The 23,087-nt window shown below is 39.4% G+C and overlaps 1 protein-coding gene across 9 annotated transcripts in view; it reads left to right on the forward strand.

The window, feature by feature from the left end:
- Window positions 1-21,939, forward strand: part of TRAK1 (trafficking kinesin protein 1) — a 130,018-nt gene extending 108,079 nt beyond the window's left edge. For 4 of the 9 annotated variants that reach the window (XM_051789191.1, XM_051789188.1, XM_051789192.1 and 1 more), the window contains 4 exons: window positions 46-362; window positions 4,581-4,910; window positions 13,152-13,254; window positions 18,918-21,939. In XM_051789191.1, coding sequence (XP_051645151.1) covers window positions 46-362; window positions 4,581-4,910; window positions 13,152-13,254; window positions 18,918-19,716 — 1,549 coding nt within the window. In that variant the 3' untranslated portion in view covers window positions 19,717-21,939. Of the gene's footprint in view, window positions 1-45; window positions 363-4,580; window positions 4,911-13,151; window positions 13,255-14,533; window positions 14,623-18,917 lie in introns of all 9 variants that reach the window. The other 5 variants (XM_051789189.1, XM_051789196.1, XM_051789197.1 and 2 more) reach the window with 3 other exon arrangements.
- The last annotated feature ends 1,148 nt before the right edge of the window (window positions 21,940-23,087 follow it).

Here is a 23,087-nt window from a genome sequence, read left to right on the forward strand (position 1 = left end):
TCCCCCTACCTTTTTTTTTTTTGTGTGTCCCTTTTTCTGTTTTAGAAATGGGGACAGGATGAAGAAGCCTGGAACTCCAGGGACACCAGGCTCCAGTGACCTAGAGACTGCCCTTCGTAGGCTTTCCCTCAGGCGGGAGAATTACCTCTCGGAACGGAAGTTCTTTGAAGAAGAGCAGGAAAGGAAGTTGCGGGAACTGGCAGAAAAGGGAGAACTCCATAGTGGTTCTGTTACCCCCACAGAGAGCATCATGTCACTGGGAACTCACTCCAGATTTTCAGAATTCACTGGATATTCAGGAATGTCTATCAGCAGTCGCTCCTACCTACCAGAAAAGCTTCAGATTGTGAAACCACTAGAAGGTGATAACAAAGGGCCTCGGCCTTTATCTGTTGTTCTTAGTGACTCTTTATGGTCTCTTATCCATCACCAGAAAGCAGGAAATCTTTGCAATACATATTCTTTTTACTTTAGAGACAGTAATCCACGATGTTGGTTTGAGATCTTCTAAAAACTATATTTTCCCGCAAGCCTTAAAAGTGTTAAGAAACAACTCCAACCAAGGCAGTAAAATAAATATTACAGGCCACATGTGTATCAACAGTGCAGCTTTACAACTGACCTAAATGTTGCCATTTCATATTTGGAAAAGGATGGTGGATAAGTATATGAAATCTAAACAACAAGAATTCTGTAAATTAATGTCTGGAAAGATCTTTACCTACTTTAATTAGTCCAGTTGTAGTCCAGTGATTAAAAATAATCTATGGATTTTAATTGGCTGTTTGAGTGGTCACACATGAGTCACTATGGCTTTGCATTTCACGTGTGAAATAGGTGGAGTTTTTTAAAGTCAGTTTTCCTTCATATATTATCTCAGAAAAAGGTAAGATACAGGTAGATCATAGTCAGGGCTGGAGCTTTATTTCTAAGTTCAGTTCAGTAGTCTGTCTAAAAAAGCTGACAGAGAACATACTATATTGTCTGGCTGGCTTTCTTCAGTTCTTTCAGGTTGTAGCTGGAAGTTAGTTGAGTAAATTCCTTAAGGTTTTGAACAAAATGAATCTGTTTTCCTGTAGTTTTTCTGTTTCACAGACACACTAGTTAACATCATTTAGCTTTGGCTTCTCTCTCTCTTTTCCTTTAACAGAACTCTTGTATTACATTGCAATTGTGTGTGTTTTAATTGCAGAAGTTCCTTTTTTTCATCTTCTTAGAACTAACTTATTTCATATCTAAGGAGCATTTAGCATGACACATATTCAGAAGCAAAAATAACCATTCTTATGTCCTGAAGAAAGTGATGTACTGTTTCTACCTACTCAAATGAAACGATAACTGTAGCACACAAATCCATACTGTCCTGCAGATTTTAATAGTTTGTTTTCATGGCTGCTTTTCAATGGTCATAAAATTCTTGTACCACATGAGGGAAATGATGATCCAGCTTTGTTTCAGTTTCTGGTTGCTACCCCTGTAATAGATTTCTGTCATCATCCCATTATATCCTCTTTTTTCTTCCAATAAACTCTTAAAGTCTTTATCATCTTTCTATCTGTCTGGGTTTTTTTTTTCCTGGTTTTGTTTATTGTTCTCACTGAGTCATTTTTCTCTTGAAATTATTGCACCATTTAAAGTATTTCTTGTGTTTGATTTTAGATCTTATTTGTAGTATGTTTATGTCTGCCTGTTTCATAAGTTTAGTGTTTGCTAACTTTCATTAACCACATGTTTATGATATTGTTCTTCACTTCAGCTTAGTTTCTTTCCCAAGTATCTTTCATGAGATTTAATTTTTGTTTTCAGCTTCATGGATGCTTTCAGACTACTGGGGCAAAATAGTCTGCTGTACCAGAGGACTGTCATCAGTAGTTGTGCCTTTGGTTTTATTCCTGTTTTACTAAGAGTGCTCATACCATAAAATGGAAAAAATAAAAATTAGTTCTGTAATAAATTTCAGGTTAATGACTTCTACTCCTTTAAAGCACTCTTTTAATTCCACAGTAAAATAAATAGGGTGATGGAAGTACTAAAAAATTAATCATCTTTTGCACCTTTAAAAAAAACAAACCCATGCTTTCTTTTAGTCAGAACAGAAGGATTGCTTGATGTGACATGCTTTAGTTGCAGTCTAGTGGGGGGCTTTTTGCTTTCTTTTTTAAACCGTGCATTTGTAGCTTGTTGTGCCATTAGCATGAAATAGCACTACCAGTGTCCTGTAGGAAGACTAAAACCTTGAACTGATTGTGTCTTCACCCACTTTATTGCAATTGTGGCAGCAACACATTGTGAATTTCTAAACTTTCTCTGACCCTTACAGTGTGCGTCCAATCATGCAAGGGCATCAGGAATATAGGGAAAAAAAATCATTTACTCCGTTCATACATTTAGTCTTATATTCCTTCTTCCTTCAGTTTGGCAGTCCCACTGTTGCACAGTAATTCCCTCATGCCAGCCTTTTCTGATAGCATAATTTACAGAACAGTAGTAGTTGCGTGGGACTGAATGTAGGCCAAGGAGGTGCTGTATTTCCCACTTTTTTTTGACTTTTGCAACTATTTTTCTTATTATTGGATATTTACAACTGTTGCATTGGTTTGTACATTTGTGTTAGTTTTCTGCATGGCAAAGGTAAAGATCCCTTACACACATTTTATGAGGTCAAGATTAAACTCAGATATCCTCCTTTTTGTGATGAAGCTTAGGCCGTGTTTGATTTCCAGGTTCCAAAAGAAATCAGCAACATGTAGTTTCAGTGGAAATGTTAAAGCTCAAAATGCAGATATCTCAGTGAATGTCTTTCCTATGAGATGATATGTATTAACAACTAAAGGCTTGTATTCTGCAGAGTTTATTTTAAGCATAAGATTTGGTGAGATTTAAGGTGAAAAAGATTACATGGTCAGAAACTAGCACCTAGAAGTTAATTAACTTTTTATACTTGCATGCAGTGCAGAAAGAAATTTTGATTGCCATTTTTCTTTAATTCTTGGAGTATAGTCTGACAGTAAACCTTGGTTAAGGCTTGACAATATCTGGCTCTTGTTCACATTCTGGGATATTTCTTTTATATAGAAGCAAAAAAACTTGTCCTTTGTGATAGTTCAGAAGTAAATACAAGTTATATGGATGTCTCTTTTTTACAGTTATCTGTTTGGGGGTTATAATGGTTTCAACTCAAGGGTACCAATCCTCTTTAGTCCCTCAAAACTTACTTTAAATTAAAAAAAAAAAGCAGATCCATTTATTCTGAGCTAAAAATTACAGAAAAAATGAGATAGGCTTAATTAAAATACTGCCCACAGATCCCAGTCATTCCGGAGAAAGAGTTTTTCCCTGTTCACTTCCTATTCCACAGTAAGCTTCCCGAAATAAAATATTCTTATGAGAAATGACAGTTTTTCTCATTCCATAGGATTTTTCTCAGATGCAAAATAATATATGTAAGAGCCATCCCTCCTCTAGTTATTGCAGTTGTTTAGGTTTTTACATATACCAAACAACGAACTGAACAATATCTTAGTCTTTGAATATGAGTGAGGCATTTGTGTGCCAGCTCATTGAATGAGTATTCCGCTTTGGGGAGAGGGGACAGGGATAAGACAACAAAAACTGTTCTGATTTGAGCTGGCAGAGATGAAAATACAGATTTTTTTGTTTGTGTCGTAGGACATGTATGGTTTTAAGTCACACATTTCAACACAGTAGTGATGGTGGGCACATAGGAAAACATAGGCCCTTGCAAGCAGTGTTTAATCACTACTTGAGGAATCAGATAAATCCTCCCCTGATTGCAGTGGGCCCATCTCAGTGTCTTGATCCATTGCTGTTTCTGACTAATTGTCTCCTATTAAACACTGAATGTTAAATGCTTTTCTCTGTAAAATGTACCTCCTTCCTCAAAACATTTCTCTGCCAAGGATGAAGCTACAGGTACAGTAGCATTTAGTTACATAGCAGTTGAGTTCCTGTAGCATAGGAGCTATACAGGTATTTAGACTTGATGTATAGTTCAGAAGTATTATCTGCTTACACGTGCCTGAAGTTCATGGGGCTATCTAACGTGGTACACAGCCAAAATTGCTGTGCAATCTGTGTGACTGCTGTCCTCCCGTTAGCCACTGGTGGTAAATTCTGGCATGTTTTCAGCACCCGTCTTAGTGTGAGCTTAACATGGGAATACGTGGTTTATGTTCCTCTTAGAGCTTTCTGTGATGGTGCTCAGATCAACTGTTAAATGTAAATTCTTTCTGCTCCTGCTTAATCCCATGAATTGAAAGGGATGAGAGTATTTACGGGGAGAGGATGTGCACGTGCACAAGTATGCCACAGCTCACCACCAGGCTTTGCCTAAGTGCTGATGTGATCAGTTTATTTCACACTGATGTGGAAATGCTGAAGCATAGGTGAAGCAGTTTTGTCTTGTAGCATGTCTTCTTAGAAATATTAAACCCAGAAACATTAAAGGTTTGGAGCTTCCAAACCTTTGGTCTTCTGGATAAACAAAGTGGGACTTTCTGTCTTTTAGGTCCTCGATTGATTACTAATTTGTTTTTGTTGTCTTTCTGTTCCCTTTCAAGGTTCTGCCACTTTGCACCACTGGCAGCAGCTGGCTCAGCCTCACTTAGGTGGGATCCTGGACCCAAGGCCCGGAGTTGTCACTAAGGGCTTCAGGACCCTAGACCTGGACCTGGATGAAGTGTACTGCCTTAATGACTATGAGGAAGATGAGACAGGTGACATTTCTTACAAGGGCCTAACTACCTCGACACCAGTTCAGCACACAGAGACCTCAGGTGAGAGGTCACAAGCACAAGTGACTGTTTCAGACAACAAGAATAACCCCCGCCAATCTCAGGCTTTCACAGAGGAGATGCAGGAGTCCGCGACTGACGATGATGAGGGGTCTGGTGAGGGAAACTCATTAAGTCCAGTAAAACTGACATCTTTTCAGGATTTTGATTACTGGGCCATTCTCACGTCTCTCCAGAACAGCATCCATAATATCGCTTTGTGTGTAGCATCTGCACGTTAATGCGTGCAGTGGTTAGAACATAACCATTCTAACATTTGCTCAAAAATCGTTTCCTTGATAATATTTTAATTTGTTTTTCAGTAACAGCATCTGTGGTCAATATTTTACTCTATTTTGATAAGAGAAGGCTGCTAAAAGGAAGTGGTTTGTTCACAAACCTTTGTGTGGCACGTGTGCAACTTGTATGTGTATTTAGTGCACGCTGTTTAGTGTATGTAATGTATGGATTACATATATTTTGTATGACTGTAGTGCAGATACTCTTCTGACTGTTCATAAGAGGTGTTGCCATTCTGTAGATTTTTGTACAAAGATTGGTGTTCTAAAGTTCAAACCACTACATAAAGGTGCATCTAAGTTGCCTTTGCTGAAACAAATGGAAGTGCCTCGAAAATCACCAAAGAAATTCTGTAAGTGTAATTCACTTACTTGGGTACAGTAACCTGTTTTTAAAGTCCTTTTGAGAGAAAGAATTAAGAGGATGTTTATATACAGTGACTAATGACATTTCTCTCATTCCCTCTTGACCACACTGTTAAATCCTGTTCTTCCTTTTTTTACCATATTAAGACGTAAACATTTTTAAGTGACACAGTACTGCATGAATTACTAGACACTCTGAACTGACATTAGCGGTCTGTTATTGCACAAGGTTACAGGTTCTCAAGACTATAGATGTGTTTTGAGTTCGTGTAGTTTCTTTTTTGTTATTGGGTTTTGGGGGGTTTTGTTTTAATAAGCTATATAATCTTCATTAAGATTTAACTCTGGTGAAGAATTATATTTAAGAATCAGAAAATTACCAGAACTCCTTTTTTTTCAGGCTTCTTGTTTTTATGTAACTACTTTAAATGGAGACACTTCCTTCCCTTTCCTTTTTCTGGGATAAATCATAATTTAATATTTGGCTAGTCTTCAGAAGATTAGATTGTCTCAGGGCTAAACAATAATATATCTGTTATTATCATGACATGCAGAGTATCTTTAAGTCTCACTGCAATGGCAGTTCAGTGCTTTCAACTATTGAATATAAGCTACTTTTTGCGTTCAGATGTATTAAGGTGAAATCATAGAATCGTAAAGGTTAGAAAAGACCACTAAGATCACTGAGTCCAGCTGCTAACCCAACACTGCCAAATCCATCACTAAGCCGTGTCCCTAAGTGTCACATCTTCAGGTCTTTTAAATACCTCCGGGGACAGAGACTCAACCACTTCCCTTGGCAGCCTGTTCCAATTCTTTGATATTCAAACCCTTCAACTTCCCTTTCAGTTGGCAAAAATTGTCTTTGTTCTAAGAGATCTATTGCCCAGAAATATTGTTCTTATTATTTTTTTATAATTATATGGAAATAAATAATGCCTCTGCAGGAGTTGTGTACCATTTTGGATATTATCCAGGTTTTTATAATTTTGAAGTATCTGGGTAACAACAGCAAGAAAAGCTGGAGATAAGGAGAAACATAGACTGATATAATCAAAGACTGAAATAACTGGCATTTTTAGGATCAAGGGAATAAAAAATTCAACAAAAGATATTAATTTTAAAGTGTGTTGTTGCACAGAGGAAGGGAACAAGCAGTTCTTCATATACTCAGGATACAGTAATTGTGCAAAAAAGTTGCTTAGTTGCTTGGGCTACACTTTGAACAATTTTCTAATTGTAAGAATTTTCTACATAGGAACATGTCAAAAATGTAGAAAAACTGATTGTCATGAGCTATACATAGACAAGGACATAGTTTGGGTCCCTTGAGTTTTTTTAAGAATGGATTAGTAAAACATTTCTGGGTAATAATTTGGAAGAGTTCTTTCTTTGGAGTAGAACAATAAATCTAGCCCTGCTCTGTGATTACAAACTGGCAAGAAAGTTTGGTATTTCCATCCATTTTCTGTCTACATTACAATTTGAATACAGGTCACTGTTATTAATAGGTTATTTACTGGTTACTGCTAATTTTTCCTGGGAAAACTCTGTCTCGGACAAGGGTTTTAAGCAAATTCCCTACATTATAAATTGGTGAAGTAGGTAAAATCTATGGAATTGTTCTAGCAATCCTACTTCAATTTGTATTGTTCTCTAGGTAATTTTAATACATTAGAGAAATAAATGGGTAAAAAATTAATAACTAAGAATGAACAAGTGCACTGAAAATTTTGATTTCCCATCCTCCTTTCAAATTGTTCAGCTGCCTAGGCTTTAAGAGTATCCATGAGCTACCACCTCATTACTGGTTGTGTTGCTCAAATTAAGTAAAGACACTGCTGTATCTGCTTTTTGGTGAAGCGCTTTGTCAGATGTTATACTAGGAGAAAACAATTGTGAATGTTTTCAGAGTAGGCACTAATGAGGCAGTACTTCTTAGTATCTACAATCTGCCCACTTAAGAATTCCTTCTGGGAGAAGAGATGCACGCTTAGCTTATGAATTTATTTTTTATGTAAATAGCCATTGCTTCTCTTGAAAAAACCTTCTCAGCATTCTTTCTTCTAGATTTCTCTGGAAGAAATGCAAGGCAGGTAGGGGTGTGTAAGGATGTGTGGCTCCTTTAGAGCCCTGTCATGAGTCCAAAGTTCCAGCCTCATTGCTTGCATGATTCCAAGGGAGGTTCCAGTTGGCATGTACAAAAGAAACTCTTGCTAGAAAATGCGGAAGTAAAATAAAAAGGGAAGGAGAGAAATATCTTGGATACAGTCTTTAGCAATAGTACTTTTGTTTATAATCCAAGATAGCTCCATTGTGGAAAAATCTAGTTCAAGACATTTATAAAAGCCAGAAAGTATCATCATACAGTTGCTGTTTGCAGGCCATAAAGTGTGCCAGTCTAGAGCTACAGGTCTTCTAGCCTCAGACCAAAATGTCTTTAGTAATACAGTGCCTACAAGGACCATTCCCAGCAGGTGTAGGTCACCTTAGTCTGTTGGGCAGGTCTCTGCTTCATTGTATCATATGCTCTGAGCCTTGTATCTTGTCATTTTTGCACTGGAGATGTTCTCTGGCAGAATACTCATGAGTTACAATCCTTGAATTTTCCTGTCCCTGTGTTGGAACCTGTAGTATCCACTGATATATAAAATAGTTTCCTCACCATAAATGCATATTCTATCCCAGTTATGGCACTGGACATTTCAGAAGAAATGAACGTGTATGTACTTTATGATCTGCAGTTGGTCTGTTGGAGCCACGTGCTGTGTGTGGGTAGAGTAACTTTAGGGAGGATTGTAAATTTCAGTATTGCAGTTCTAGCCTAATACCCAGGAAGAGGTTGAAATTTTTATATCACTTGTGTATACACTCAGCATAATTGGAATTGTTAAGAAGTTACAGGACACAGTGTTCTTAATACCATCTAGGGCAAGTAATTTTTGCAGCACAAATTTTTGTTCTGTGAAAGAAAATGTAGTATGTTATAAAACTGTACAGAATCTGTCTTGGAGGGAGGGGTTGTTGGGGTTGGTTTTTTGTTTGGTTTGTTGTGGGTTTTTAGTTCAAACAAAACGAACAAGCCATTCAAAGCACTTAATAATGTTATGAATGTTCTAATTTTGAAGTTGGAAGGGCTACATGATGCAGCATATGTTTAATTGCCTGCTAGTATTGGGTGCATGAACTTGTCTTTCAGTACTGGTGTTTTAGTTCCACTGATTGATTGCTCTGAGTAGATGTGTGCACAGCATTATGGGATCAGCACTCTTGTATTTCATGTTTAGACCTTAATCATGACATGGTGATCTTTCCAAAAGATGCCTAAAATCATGAAAACACATAATGAATGTCTTATGTTTGAGTTGTTTTTAGAAGGATTACTATACATGCTTCTGAAAGGTTACATTGTACAGAAAAGCAATAAATTTTTAACTCTTTTTAGAACTAAGGTATTGATTCATATTTAAATATATCTTATTTTCTAATAACGTGAATATTTTACAGAAATTATTTCTTTAAGAGAAGTCTATTAGCAGTTGCTGTCTATGCTGTTAAAATGCTGTAATTTTATTTTGGGGATCCTAACCTGCATAAACTTGTGTTGAAGCCACATTAAATACTTTGAAGTCTTTTTACACCTGTGCTTCATGGTTACATACATATGAGAAAGTGGCCTCAGCCCGAAGAAGACCCTGTCCAAAGAATATCTGCCTTTGTTCAGTTTTTCCTCTCTTGTTGTTTCCAAAGGCAAAATAAGTGAAAAGTTTGGAAAAGCAGGTAGTCAGAAAAGAATTTTGTTGCTTAAGAAACATAACAGAAGTAACACTCTTGGCATAGATGTATGAATTCTTGGAGGTTTTGAGTATTCACAGTTACCCCTAAAACCAGTGTTTACTGAAGGACATCTGAAGGCACCTAAACATCTTTGTGAGAGCACCATGCTCACATTTTACAGGTGTTGTATTTATCACCCATCTCCTTTTTATTGTAGTTGTTAACCCAGGCATCAGCTTCAGCATACCCTCTATTCCACCTGTTCTGTCAGCCAGGCATTTTCAGTACAGGTAGCACTGAGTATCACAGCTCTCACCTTCAGATGCCTCTCAGTGATCCTTCGTTATCTTCTTTCAGAACATGCAGAGCTTTTCTTTTCTATTCAGCAATAAAATAAACTTCTCATGCTTCAAAACATAATCTGTTGCTGTAAGGACTCCTCAACCTGATTGTCATTTCATCCGTGTCTCAACAGCCTGTGCTAAAGAAACGCCCAAATTCCAGTGCAGTTCCTACTCAAAGATCAGGGAACCATCTTTTTTTCCTCCTTTTCTTAAAATGTGCCACAGAAATAATGAGCAGAGTGGCTTGCTTCAGAATTGGACTAAGATGTTACCTTTATGCCAATTTGGATCAAGTCATACTCTGAGGATTTCCAATTTTTTTGAAAGTTAATTTCCTAATAAATTTTTTTGAAGTTAATTTCTTAATAAATCTGCATTTGCCAGAATAGGTGTTTATATTAAAAAAAAAAAAAAAAGGTTTACTGATCACTGTGAGCTCTCTGCCTCCTCACTGTTATTTCAGCAAATTTGAGTTTGGATCCAGTGGTACAAAATCAGTGGTTTTGTAGCTGTTTTAGTATAGCTGCTTCTTACAAATATTCCTCAAACGCAGTTTGTCTTGACATCATCTTGTGCATGGGGCAGACCAGTAGCTTACATACTGTAGCTTTGTGCCTTCCTCTGCACAAGCTGGTTGAAACACAGATTAAACAGCCCTCTGAGTGTTCCCTGGGCAGAAGATCATGTCCTAAACATATCTATTTTGCTGTTTACACCTAGCACAATGGCCTGTAGGCTCTGAGTCCTGAATCTGGATCTGAGGCAACTCTGAGCTATATAAAATCAGCTTTGTGTTTTGAATGAGGAAAGCTCTGTTTGTTTTGCCACAAGATGGAGCTCTCTGTTTGACTGGAACCTGCCTTTTTTGCACTATTTTAAAAGAAGTTTTTACAACACTGTTGTGCTTACAGTGGGAAAGTCCCTTTCGGCTATTATGTTTTGCATTTTTCCCATAATGCCTATGAATTGTTTGAGAAAGCTTAAAGTGAAGAATCATTAATTCCTGAGAATAAATAAAACATGATCCAACAGCAATCTTAGGTTTAGCTTTAATTTTAATTTAGGGGGGAAATGCACAGTTTGCACATGTTTCCTGACAGACGAAATCACATGATATTTCTGTAAATTTTGTTAAGTACTGAATTATGTACAGATTCTTTTTTCATACAGATACAAAGCATGGTTGTTAAGCTGCTACTACTTTGAAAAGGATTATATAAGTAAAACATTTGGTTTCAGACACAGTTACATGGAAAGGGTGTTTATATTAAAAATAATGCTTTGGTGTATATATATATGAAGATAGTCTCTTTTATTATAAAAATGTATTATTTCCTCATGAAAATATACCAACTCAGGAAATGGCCATTCATATGTAAAATTAGTAAGTTAGGAATTAATCATTTTGTTTCTATTTTATAAACTTTGTTCATTTACAGCAACAGATTCTCACTCTTTTTACTGTGTCCAAAGGATGGAAAATGCTACAGCAGTATGATACACCCCATTGTTGACTGATGGAGGATGAAGCTGGTACAGAACTTTCTTAGTGGTATTTGAGGGTGGAATACATCCATGGAAATGGATAGATTTTTTTTATCATTTCAGTTTGTTTCCTCTTATTAGAGTCAGTGATTTCTCTACTTTTAGCAGCCTTCTCCTATCTGTGACTCATTAATAGCAATGAGTCTTGCTTTTGCTAATGCAGCTATGTATCTTCAGTGTGCCTGTCTCCTATCTGAGGGGATGCCCAGTGGATATAACAAATGGGGAAAATGCACTGATTGTATTACAGCTATGTGCTTTGGGTTGAGCTTGCAATCTTAAATCAGCATTGCTTTATTCTGTTCTCTATTCATCATCCAGGGATAACTGCTTTGTTTCTAATTGATTTATGTTGAAGTCCTGTGTTTTCTCTAAATAACCAATTTTTTCATGTCCAGTTATCTGAGCTCTTTCTCCAGATTTTCTTATAACTCTCTACAATATGGAGAGAATCATGATTGCTAGGCTGTGCTCCCTTGTAATAGTTTTTATAATGCTCACACTAATCTCTAAAGCAACTGGATTCCTGAAGCTTCATAATTACCATCTCTGGAGGTGAAGTAGAGCTTGTTGTTATGTTATGCTGTGCTAACATTCGAGTGTGTTAACATGACACTCCAGTGGGTTTTTAGAAACATCCTTCTTTAATGTACAGCAGTACATTCCAGCGCTAACTAGAAGTTACCTCACGTTGTTTGCTTAACCAGTTCTGCTTCCACTGTTCACACTCCCCATGCTCTACCCTTCACACACCACTTATATGTGTTCTGAAAGGACTGCCTAACTGCACACACTGTTTTGGAGCTGTGATACTTTATATATGAAAAGGGGAACACAGCCACGATTAAGACTTGCCTTGCTTCTGCTAAGCTTCTCTGGAAGTTCAGAATGGTGTCTGGTCTAGCTGGTTGGTCTGTCTGTCCTTTGCAATGTGTTGAATAGTTGTGTACTGTGGTATTACAATGTGGCTTAATCAGGGAATGGCTCAGAGGGTTGGGTGGGACTGAGGGGTCGGGAGCCGCACACGGTTTTTATTGTGCATGTCTTTTGGCCACTGCTAAGTTTGGTTATTAATTAAGAGAACCTATGCAATCATGATATCTTTGATGTAATATTTAACTCTGGGTATTTTTCAATCAGCTTTTGAGATGCATGGCTCTTAAATTCAGTAGTTATTTTGCGATGACCACAGCTGCATTATATAGCAGATTAGTACAGCCACGGAAGTATTTCTATGAAGAAAAAAGAAATTGGCCTAAGTCTTCAGTTTTTTAAATTGATCTGTGTTGCTTCTTTCCCAAATCACTGATGCACCAACAGAGTGGCAGTTTTACAGCGACGTTTGTCAGGAAATTTATTTACTAAACTGTTCAGAAATATTCAAAATCTGCTATATTGTGCAGCTGAGGACGTACATTCTTAAAGAACCTAATCACAGGCACAAGAGAAATGTCACAGATGTACAGTAGTGGATCCAAAAACCTACCACTTTTCCATACTGTGGATGTGAGAAATCAGAAACAGTAATTAATATGTGTTCATCTCCTCCCCACCCCAACAGTCCATATTCCTGTAGCATTAGCCAGCTGGATCCATTACTGAGAAGTAATGGGGATACCTTTTTGTGGATCAGTCTAAAAGCTGAAATGCGCAAGCATGCAGAAAATCGTGGTGCTCCTGAGCTGGTACTAGAAAATGCTGCTTGTAATTTCCCACTGATGCAATTTGCTCATTTAGATAAGGGCTAGTATTTCAAGCACTGCCTGGCCTCAGTTTGGCTTGAGCAAGACTTATTATGATCATGGACAAGTTTCAGCAGACCTTTTTAGCACTGGCCTTGGAGTCCTAGAGGTGTTTCTTTTGGAGAACAAGTGTCTGTTAAAGTAGAACTTGTGTATTTCACTCTTCTTACATTGATCCCATCAAGGTGCCTCATCACTTTTTGCATCTGTCTTAATCAGCACACAGAAGTTTGATTTTCCCCTTTTCTGTGTAAAATGCAAAGAATTTGCTTTTTTTTAATTTAGTACCTCATCCTGGGAAGTGCATGTCACAAACCAACTCCACCTTCACCTTCACCACCTGCCGCATTCTGCACCCCTCCGATGAACTCACACGAGTCACTCCAAGGTAAGGGATTCCTGTGATGGCAAAGCCTTCAGCTCTGTCAAAGTTTCCCCTCTAAGCAAATGCAGAACAATGGCATAAGCAAAAGCATTAGCTGCATTGGTGAACTACAACACACCCACAAATTATTCCTCCCATTTTGAGTTACCTCAACCTGATTTTGAGAGGCACGTGTAATGTTTTAAAAAAACAATCAAAGTATCTTAAATTTTGTTGTCTCTAGTTAAGATATTCTAGGATCAGACATAACTGTATTGGCTCCAAACCTGGCTCCTCTTGATCTCGGACTAATTGTAGTCCTCATATGTGAATGCACAGAATGTGGTCTCTCATTAAAAAAAAAAAAAAAAAAAAAAGAGAGGTTTTTCCAGGGAGGAAAAGTCTAAATCTTTTTTCTCTGAAGAAAACGGGATGTGCAGGTAAATAAATCCAGGAAGTACCTGAGGAATGGATGAGGAAATATGCATTAATCAGAAACAAAGAGATGTCTACTTTGTTCCTTGGTGTAATTGTTGGAAATGAGTTCATGGTAGCCAGATTGAAACTAATGAACTGGTGTAACAATAGTAATTGGTGTGTATAGGCAATGCCTGCTGACAGAAGGCCTTATGGAAGGTGAAGATCTGAGAACCAGGGTGTGTGTGTGAGTTTCATACCTAAACAGGGAGCTTTACTACTTAGCAAATCAGTATTTAAAGAATGTTCTTTTCTGTTTAAAAATACAATGCCTCATTGCTTTCTCTGCCCCTTCCAGCTCCTGTGTGGGAGCATACCATCGTGTAGGTCCCCATTCAGAGATGATGTGTCTAGATCTATTTAGACATGAGATGGGCAGTGACTACCTGTGAAGGGCATGAAAAGCAAAGGTATTGAATATGAAAACTTGTCAGGTGGAAAGGAAATGGTTGATGATTAAATGTAACTTTTCTGCTTCCCTTTCTGAACTTAGTTAATAGTGGCCTGGGTGGATTTTCATTACTCTTTTCTGTCTTCCTTTCCCATCAACATGGTTACTGAAGAGATCCTCTTAAATGGCTGGAGTTCTGTTTTAATTTTCTTATTATTGAATTGCTGTTAGTTGTGGTCATAATAAACTCATTGGTTACTAAATCTAACAAATCAACCAGAATGGACAACTAAATTCAATACATTTTCAGCTACCTTAGTTAAATTGAAGTTCATCATTCATTCAGGAGGACAAAGAGCAAAATAAACAGTGTGATGTTTTCAGCAGACGTGTTTAAGGAGCTCCTCCTTACCAACTATAAACGATTCTTCACAGGTCATGTGAGGAGGACGAGGAACCTGCGTTATGTCTCCTTGTGCTGAGAGGAAGTATAGGGCAGACACTATGACCCAGCGTGGTCAGGGGTGAGCAACACTGCCAGCAGCATCTGTGCTGGCAGGATCATGACAAGGAATGCTCGTGTGTGTGGCACCAGCTAACCCCAAAGAGGTTTGGCTTTTACCTACCTGGTTGCATTTTAACCTATGCTACCCCAGGTGTTGCTCTAACCTGACTAAATTTCATCTAGCTAAATGAAATGCTCATTTATTTGTTTCCTTTCTCAATCTAACTCTGAAAGTGTCACTGGGCTGAGTTGCTGAGGCCACTTTGAGTCTGTTTCTGTAGTTGTGTCCAGGCTGCCCAGTGGTGGTGGTCAGTTTGATGGGAAAAATATTTCCTGGTTAAAGCAATGCCAAAATGATCAAACAGACAAAAAGGAAACACCTACAACTGCTTTCTTACAGGGATGGCTTATTTTTTCTATTGCACTGTAGTGTGTAACTGTGCTGACAAATTAGTAGAAATACTAATCTAAACATCTGTGCAACTGAAATCTGTAGCTGGAAAGAGTGAAGCTGTTGAAGCTAATAAGCCATTGGAGTGCTCTAGTTTTCATCTCGTGACTAGGGCATCTTGGAAACCTGATGATTAACACCGTGTGTCTGGGTTTCTGAGATGTATATGGTCCTACCTTGTAGAAAGTCAGTTCATGCAGTAAGTTCTTTCTTTTCTCTCCTTCACACTTTTCAAGTCTTCTGTATTCTGTGTGGGAGATGAGATGACCATGGTGACTGTCACTGCTTTTTAGTTCCACTGTGAACTGAAATCAGAGCTATGAAGGTCCAGCTTTAATCAATGTTTAAGAGAAGAATTGTGAACTAACTTCATTCAGCCCTGCCTTCAGAGTGCCTGTGTGCTGCTGCAGTGGGTGTGTGTGCCCTCCATAGCTCTGCAGGGAGCAGTCTTCTTCTCCTGCTGCTGATACAGCCCAGGCAGAGTGGAGAGGACATCAGGGTGTGCCGTACGTGCACTGACAGCCACAGCACACATGGGGGTGCAAGAAGACGTTCTAGAACCATTTAGCAAGGCTGCTTTTCTAATAACATCTACTGGCTTTCTCAAACATGTTTCATTACAGTTTATTGAGAGGAATATATGGGATTCCTCCTGCTGAATTGCAACTGCAAGGTAAAAATCCTGTGGCAGTTTCATTTGCTTAGAGTAGAGGTTGGTACACTTCCAAATCACTGTCAGAGATCATGTTGGTCAGATTCTGTTCAGCCATGGAAAGAAGACATGACATGAAACTTCATAGCATCATGTTAATTAAGGAGTGCCTTAAAGATATGCTGGTTTTTGAAGACCACTGGACTAGAGTTTCTAGTTTTTTGTGAACTCATGCCACCTGATCACTGTAAACCATGGATCTAGATGATGTTCTAAGCTCATCAGAAGCTGTGGCTCAGAACAAAACATTCCAGGATGTCTAACCTGACATGCACAGTAGTGTTGGCTACACAGAGTTCATTAATGTAAGGTGAAATGAGACTGCAAATTCCAGTCAAGACATCATCTCAACCCTTTTGTCCATATAGGCAAAAGGGATTCAATTCATTCACTGACCTGAGTCTTCTCTATGCCTGGAAATCCATCCAGATTGTCTCAATGTGGCCATTTGATGCATTTCTTGGTACAGAGAACCCAACTTAAGTTAAAGTTGTATGTTATGACTGAGCCAATCCAACAGTGTGGCTCTACTGAAAAGGGAAGATCCCACTCTTTCCCCTGTTCCTTCCCCTCCCAGCTGCTTATGTTTCCCACTTTCTTGCACTGGCTTTGGTTTTTGTTTGACTCTTTGCCGAGTGTCTTCTGCTTGCTAATGTGGCAAGATGGGGGAAAGATTTTCTTCTTTGAATAGTGGTGAGCTCAGGTCAATGAATTCTGTGTTAACATCAAGTGTTGCGTTGCTCAAGACCCTTTAAACGCCATTAGAGGGGATGAAGCTGTGCATAGGAGATATTACTGTGGAATTCAAATTTTTTGCTTGTATACATATGGCAAAGATCACAATTTGAGCATAGTTAGAAAAAGTTGGAAAGGGTTTTTTTTTTTTGAAGGTGCATGGAACTCTTGGGATTTTCCCAACAGACATGAACTGGGAGTATTATGGATGTGCCACGTGCATTGTTTCTGGAATAACTATGTATACCACGTCTCAATGCATTTGGATGGTGTAGTCTGGACTGACATAAATTTTGAGTGGAGATTATCCATAAGTGTCTCAGTTTAAAGACACTGGAGTGTTTTGCTAAGGAGGATGAGTTATGAGATAGACCAAACTCCTCTCTCTCAGCAATTGTAAATCCGAAATTAAGAGGCTCCAATCAAGGAAGTATGGAAAATGGAGGAAATAACAACCCCTTATTAAAGGATATATGTATATTGGCAAAACCAGTAACAGAACACAAAAACAACTAAACAATAATCCTGTACCCAAAAGTCCCCTTCAAAAAGGAAACAGTTTGATACTTCTCTGTCCTCTAGCACGATTTTGGATCACTGGAGGAGCAGAGCCTGCAGTGCTTGGTGTTGGTCGGCAGAGGGTGCTGTTGGGCTCCAGCCGTAGCCATGGGGGGGGCCCTGGATCTCAGGAGAAGCCGGAAAATGGAGATTCCCCCCCACCTCCCCCAAGGAGGGGAAGGGGAACAGGGGAAAAAGGGGCGGTTTCCTTCCTACTAAACTCACGCTGCCTGCGGCTCACTGTGATCAGGACTCCCCCTTTTTTTCTTCGATGAGCACAAACTCTCCGATGAATTCTGAGCAGATTGGGGCTGGGCAGGGCAGCGCACAGGCAAGCCGAGGCCAGAAAGCAACCAGATGACCAGGTCGAGAGCAAAACGGCCTCCGACCTTTTCCAACACACCTTGCCCCCGTTAAGGCAAAAAGTGAAGTGTCCCCCATTTGTAAAGAGAGGAGGAGAAAAACTCCTCTCCCCTCCCTCCAGTTTTTAATGGGCCATTAATCCGGAATGCAGGTCAGCCAGCTAGTTCTTTTGTATAGTCAACCACCCCTTCCCCCTCCCCGTTCAACATCCTTCTTTTACAGCGGGACAACGGAAAGGAAAATTTCTGCTTGGATTTTTAGAACAAGTAAACCTATGACAATAAGTAAACATGCTGTGGCCAACCTGATCTATTAGAGAAAAGTCTTTTAAGGATGGCACTGTAGTGCCAGAAACAGTCAAACCTGTTCATGAGATCTTACACTGTGGCACAAAGGATTTGGAATGTCTCTTTTGTGGTTATTCTTTGGAAATAAGTACTGTATTAAGTCTGTGTTCATTTAGCTGAGCAGCTTGTGGGGTGAGGGCAGTCTACCAGATGCTATTTGATATGCTTCAAGAATTCCCAACCCCTAGTAACTAGCAGTAGTGTGCTTAAGAAAACAAAGTGCCATAAGATAGCACTAAACATAAGTATGTAATGTATGTCCCTTGTTCTAAATATGTAGATTATTGCCATTTAATATTTTCTTATCCTCTGCCCGTACATGTTTTGAGAAGAAAGAAGTGGAATTGGGGTACAATTTAGCACTATTTCAAACTATAAAAATTGTTTTACCGAATTAACTGTAGAATGGCTCTTTGTCATGCTCGATTTGCTGCTGAATTACCAGTTACCTGTTGGCCAGTTGACAAGAGCTTGACTGGATTTTTCTTATCACTTCTGTTGACTATTCATACCATTGTGCATCTCCATCAAAAGGCAGATCCCCATCTCATTCCCCTTCAGTGAAAGCAAATTCAACGTAAGAAGGGAAGAAGGGTTTAACCTTACAGAAGTGCATGTTGGTGGCAGTTCCAACTTCCAACAGCTTTTCTACAAATACTTCTATGGCAAATAAATTCCCCTCCTCCCTTGCCACTCTCTCCTATGACCCAGCAGAACTAGGAGGAGTGGCAGTTCTCTGTGCTCAGAAGTGACAATAGAAAGTACATGTCTTGCTTATACCATTGGTCAAGTCTCCCCCATTTCTCTGTCTCACAGAAGCGACTGGGAGTTGTGACAGTAGGTCAGGAAGAAAAATTGAAGGTGTCAATTACAAACCTGTGAATAGTTTATAGAGGGAATGTGATGCTGGCTGTTGCAGATTGCATTAATTCCATGAGACTGGGTTGTGAAGTGTGCAAAGTGGAGATGTGTTTTGTAAGATACAATGTTTTTGCACTTGTAATCACATTTGTGAGGAGCTGGGAACTGTCAGTGTCCTGTGCGCTCTCCAAATGGATAAAAGGCCCTGCTCAGGGTTAAAAATCTTGCTTGCACTAAGTTTTGATTCCCTGCTAGAGAGAATAATTTGTCTGCTCCTTTGCTTTCAGCCTTAACGCAGCACCTACTCCAGCTTGTGGCAGCATTAGCAATTTGAAAGGCACCCCGGTGGCTACTCCCTGCACTCCTCGGCGTCTGAGTTTGGCTGAGTCCTTCACCAACCTCCGTGAATCCACGACGACAATGAGCACGTCTCTGGGGCTGGTGTGGCTGCTGAAGGAAAGGGGCATCTCGGCAGCAGTGTACAATCCGCAGAGCTGGGACAGAGCCAGCAGGAGCACCCTGCTGAACACATACTCCCCTAAAATGGCCATCATTCCTTCCACTCCACCAAACTCACCTATGCAGACACCTTCTTCTTCCCCTCCATCTTTTGAGTTCAAGTGCACCAGCCCACCTTATGACAACTTCTTGGCTTCGAAGCCTGCTAGTTCAATCTTGAAGGAGGTGAGGAATAAAAAGAACATCAGGAACAGTGAGAGCCAGACTGACGTGTCTGTTTCCAACCTTAATCTTGTGGACAAAGTCAAGAGATTTGGTATCGCCAAAGTTGTGAGTTCAGGGCAAACATCAGCTCCTCCTTTAACTGATGACCAGGGACCTCTTCTCTGTGGGGCACAGGGACCAGTGAGGGCCCTTGTTCCTGGAGGCCTGGCACCAGATGGTCTCCCACTGGGCTGCCCTGCCGTGACCAGTGCCATTGGAGGCATCCAGCTGAACACTGGCATCCGAAGGAATCGGAGCTTCCCCACCATGGTGGGTTCCAGCATGCAGATGAAAGGCCCGACATCTCTCACTTCGGGGATCCTCATGGGAACCAAGCTCCCGAAGCAAACTAGCTTACGATGAAGGACTTTATTTTTACAGCTAGTCTTTTTAAATGGAAATATTTAGATTCTTTCTCCAACCTCCCTTTCCTTCCCCCACCACCCCTTCATTGCCTCTTGAGTTTGACAAATCAACTTCGTGCCTAATGGGAGAAATGTGTAAACTTTGTATAAAATGTGTAAATATGTACCAGATCTATTGTAACTAATTGGATTATTTTACTGTTCAATTGAGTGCAAAAGGCTCTATGTTATGATTGCTGTATTAAGGTTAACTCGCTAACCTTTTGAAAAGGTTTTTTTTTTTTTAAGATGCACTGAAAAAAACAAAAGAGCAAAACCAACAAAAAGTAACTTGACTAGAAAAACGTGAATTCTGTAGCTAGCCTCACTTGAGTCAAAGGTGCATGGGAAGCTATTGAATGTGTTATGTGAGACCTCTCATTACATCACTTGAAGCATGGGAGCATTTGTGCTTCATTAAATACTGAAAAAAGCACTCAGTTTAACATGTGGTAGTTTTAATTTTGCCTCTGTAGATGAGTTGAGCTGAGTTATTGGAGTGCCTGGCTATTATGCCTGAATGGATGAAACTTCTTTTTTTTCCCCTGTTCTGTATTTGCCTCCTCCCCAAAATTATAAACTTGAACTAATACTGGGCTGAGGTCAGCAGGCCTACTGGGTACCTGGAATAGTGCCATATTCCTACCACCACTGTTTCATTTGGCATGCTTACACTCTGTGCAACTTCTTTTTTTGTTTGTTTGTTTGTCTGTTTGTTTTTGTCATTTTTGTTTGGTTGGGTTTGAGGGTTTTTTGTTTTTGTTTTCTTTTTCAATGCTGCACTGGACTGTGGAAGGGAAAATGCTTTACTGTGTGTTGCTGCCACTGAAACACGCTTTGTCAGTGCCCCCAAAGAAAAGAGTTTTCATAACTTGTGAGGTAAACACGGCAGTGACTTCCTAGAAGTCAAAGTTGTGGAACAGATATTGACAGATAAGAATGTTATAAAAGAACATGTAGCAAAACCAGTATTAGGAAAAGGTGCATCCTTGAAACCTCAGCAGAGAATCACAGAAAACATTTAGTAACGGAATGGTACAGGCTGGAAAGAGCAACTTGCAGTCCTGGTGCTGATCTTCATGTTTTATTCATGTCGAAGACCATGGCCTTGTCAGCAGGGTGAGAATATTCCCTACCGATTTTCTGTGTTCTTTTTTCAGATAAACCTTTTTCATCCAAAGCTGGACCTCAGTATAGGTAAAAGTATGGGAAACACTTTATTTTCACAGTGTTTTTAAACTGAAAAAGTACCTGCCAATACCAAACATATAACTCCCTGCCTTTTCAGAAAGGAAACAAAAGATCTTACACAACCTTTAGTTGCCAGGCAGTTCTAACTATATCACATTTTTTTCTCTGTTCCTCCCAAAATTCTGCTGGGTGCTTGTAGAAAGAGCTGAGATACCTTGGAACTGGAACAGACCGGAGAGAGCTTGTTTCTAAAGCAGAGCTGAGACATTCATTTTTTGTTGGAAGAGGGGATGGAGAGGAGCGAAGCAGGGAGGGTTTAGCATCCACTTTCTTTTCCTTGCACTTCTTGTGGCATCTAAATCAAGCTCCCTGTTTGTTGCCATTATCACACTACACGTAATTGCCATGAATTGCCGTTTGTACCAGACTGTTACTAAATTATTAGCACTGATAATTTCTTGTATAAATGAAACTGTCTTTTAGTCTTTGTGATGAGAGATAGGTGGGTGGGTTGGTTTTTTTTCTGAATGAAGTAGTTATTGCAGTAGTGCTATGGACACTAAGGATATTTTTTGAGAAAGAAAAGAAACACATCGGTCAGTTACAGCATGTGTTTGAAAACTATTTATTCTATGAACTTACAATGTTTTAGTAAAATGCCATCAGCTCTGTTTGCTATTGTATGTGTGCACTTATTGCAAGTAAATTTAAGTATCTTTTTATTTGAATGTATCTTAAACCAGTGGATAGAATAACAGTTGATTCTGAAAAAAAAATATGGACTTAATGGACCATTTTATATACCCAGAGGAAGAAAGCAATACCATATGAGAACTTAAAGTGTAGAAGTTAATCATGCAATTGGAAGTATTTAACCTTTGAATAAGCAGTAGGAGCTGTCCACCCACCAGATAAAGCTATTGTAACACATCAGAAAGATGAAACTTAATTTTTTCTTCACTAATATCAATAAAATAACAGAAAAAATGCACTGTTGTGTATTATTCAACTTTTTTCTCGTTCTTTTAAGGTGACAAATCTTCCACCTTGATCCCTTGCTGTCATCTCTCAGTCAAAGCAAACTAAGAGGTGATCACCAGGTTTAGTTTTTAAATTCTTAGGGAAATGATTGGAAAGTTTTCAGATAGCTGGAACAGGTGAAGTTTGGGTCAAAACAAAGAGCATAAAACTAAATGTGGGGGGTTATTTCAATTTGAATTCCAAGAAAGCAGAATTGGATGTTGTGTGGTTTCTGTATTTTGAGGGGGAGAGGCATGTGGATTCTCCAGCCTAATATGATACAAAACCTGTAGTAACAAAATGTGAAAGTACAAAGTTAAGGAGGAAACGCCCTGTGTTCTCCTGCTGAGACAGAGGTGAGGTCTGCTGTTATCTAGAATCTTCACTACTGAGGGAGGGAACAGCACACTGATTAAACACCAGGTATGGAGAAATAAAAAACTTCACACATGGTGAAAGCTAAGTAGTGGTAAAAGCTCCCTGGAGGAGGGAGTAGTCAGGTAATAATTCCTAGAAAGATTAGGTAGCCTCATACATTGAGGAGAGGGATGTGTGTTTGAGGTTTAGAGAAAAATAGTACCATTTATGTCACATACTTGCTACAGAGAGAATTTGGGATAGCAGTAATGCCAAAATGAGCTTGTGAAGGGCTTGCATTAGTATGACACAGTGCCATACACCAGCTGTGAGAAAGGCTGATGCCATGCTGGGCACATCCAGGTGCTGTGTCAGTGAGTCATCCTTTCTCTCTACACAGCTCCAAGCCTGGGGGAAACTCATGATCAGGAAGTTAATAGTTAATGGGAGGGATCCAGGGAGGCCGAGCACTGTGCATGTGGCTCTCCTTGCCTGGGGACAGGAGCCCTCATGAATACTTGTTTTGGGACTTAGTAATGAAGGTCAATGCTTAAGGTTTAGAAAGAGAAGAGTTCTGCTTGGAGAAAACCGCATTCTGTTAACAATAAATCATAGAATCATCATAGAATGGTTTGGGTTGGAAAGGACCTTAAAGATCATATAGTTCTAACCCCCCTGCCATAGGCAGGGACAGCTTTCACTAGACCAGGTTGCACAGAGTCCCATCCAACCTGGCCTTGAACATTTCCAAGGATGGGGCAT

Source organism: Manacus candei, unplaced genomic scaffold (genome assembly GCF_025592945.1).
Source record: "Manacus candei isolate 608988 ecotype Guabito, Panama unplaced genomic scaffold, ASM2559294v1 h1tg000026l, whole genome shotgun sequence".
Lineage (NCBI taxonomy): Eukaryota > Metazoa > Chordata > Aves > Passeriformes > Pipridae > Manacus > Manacus candei.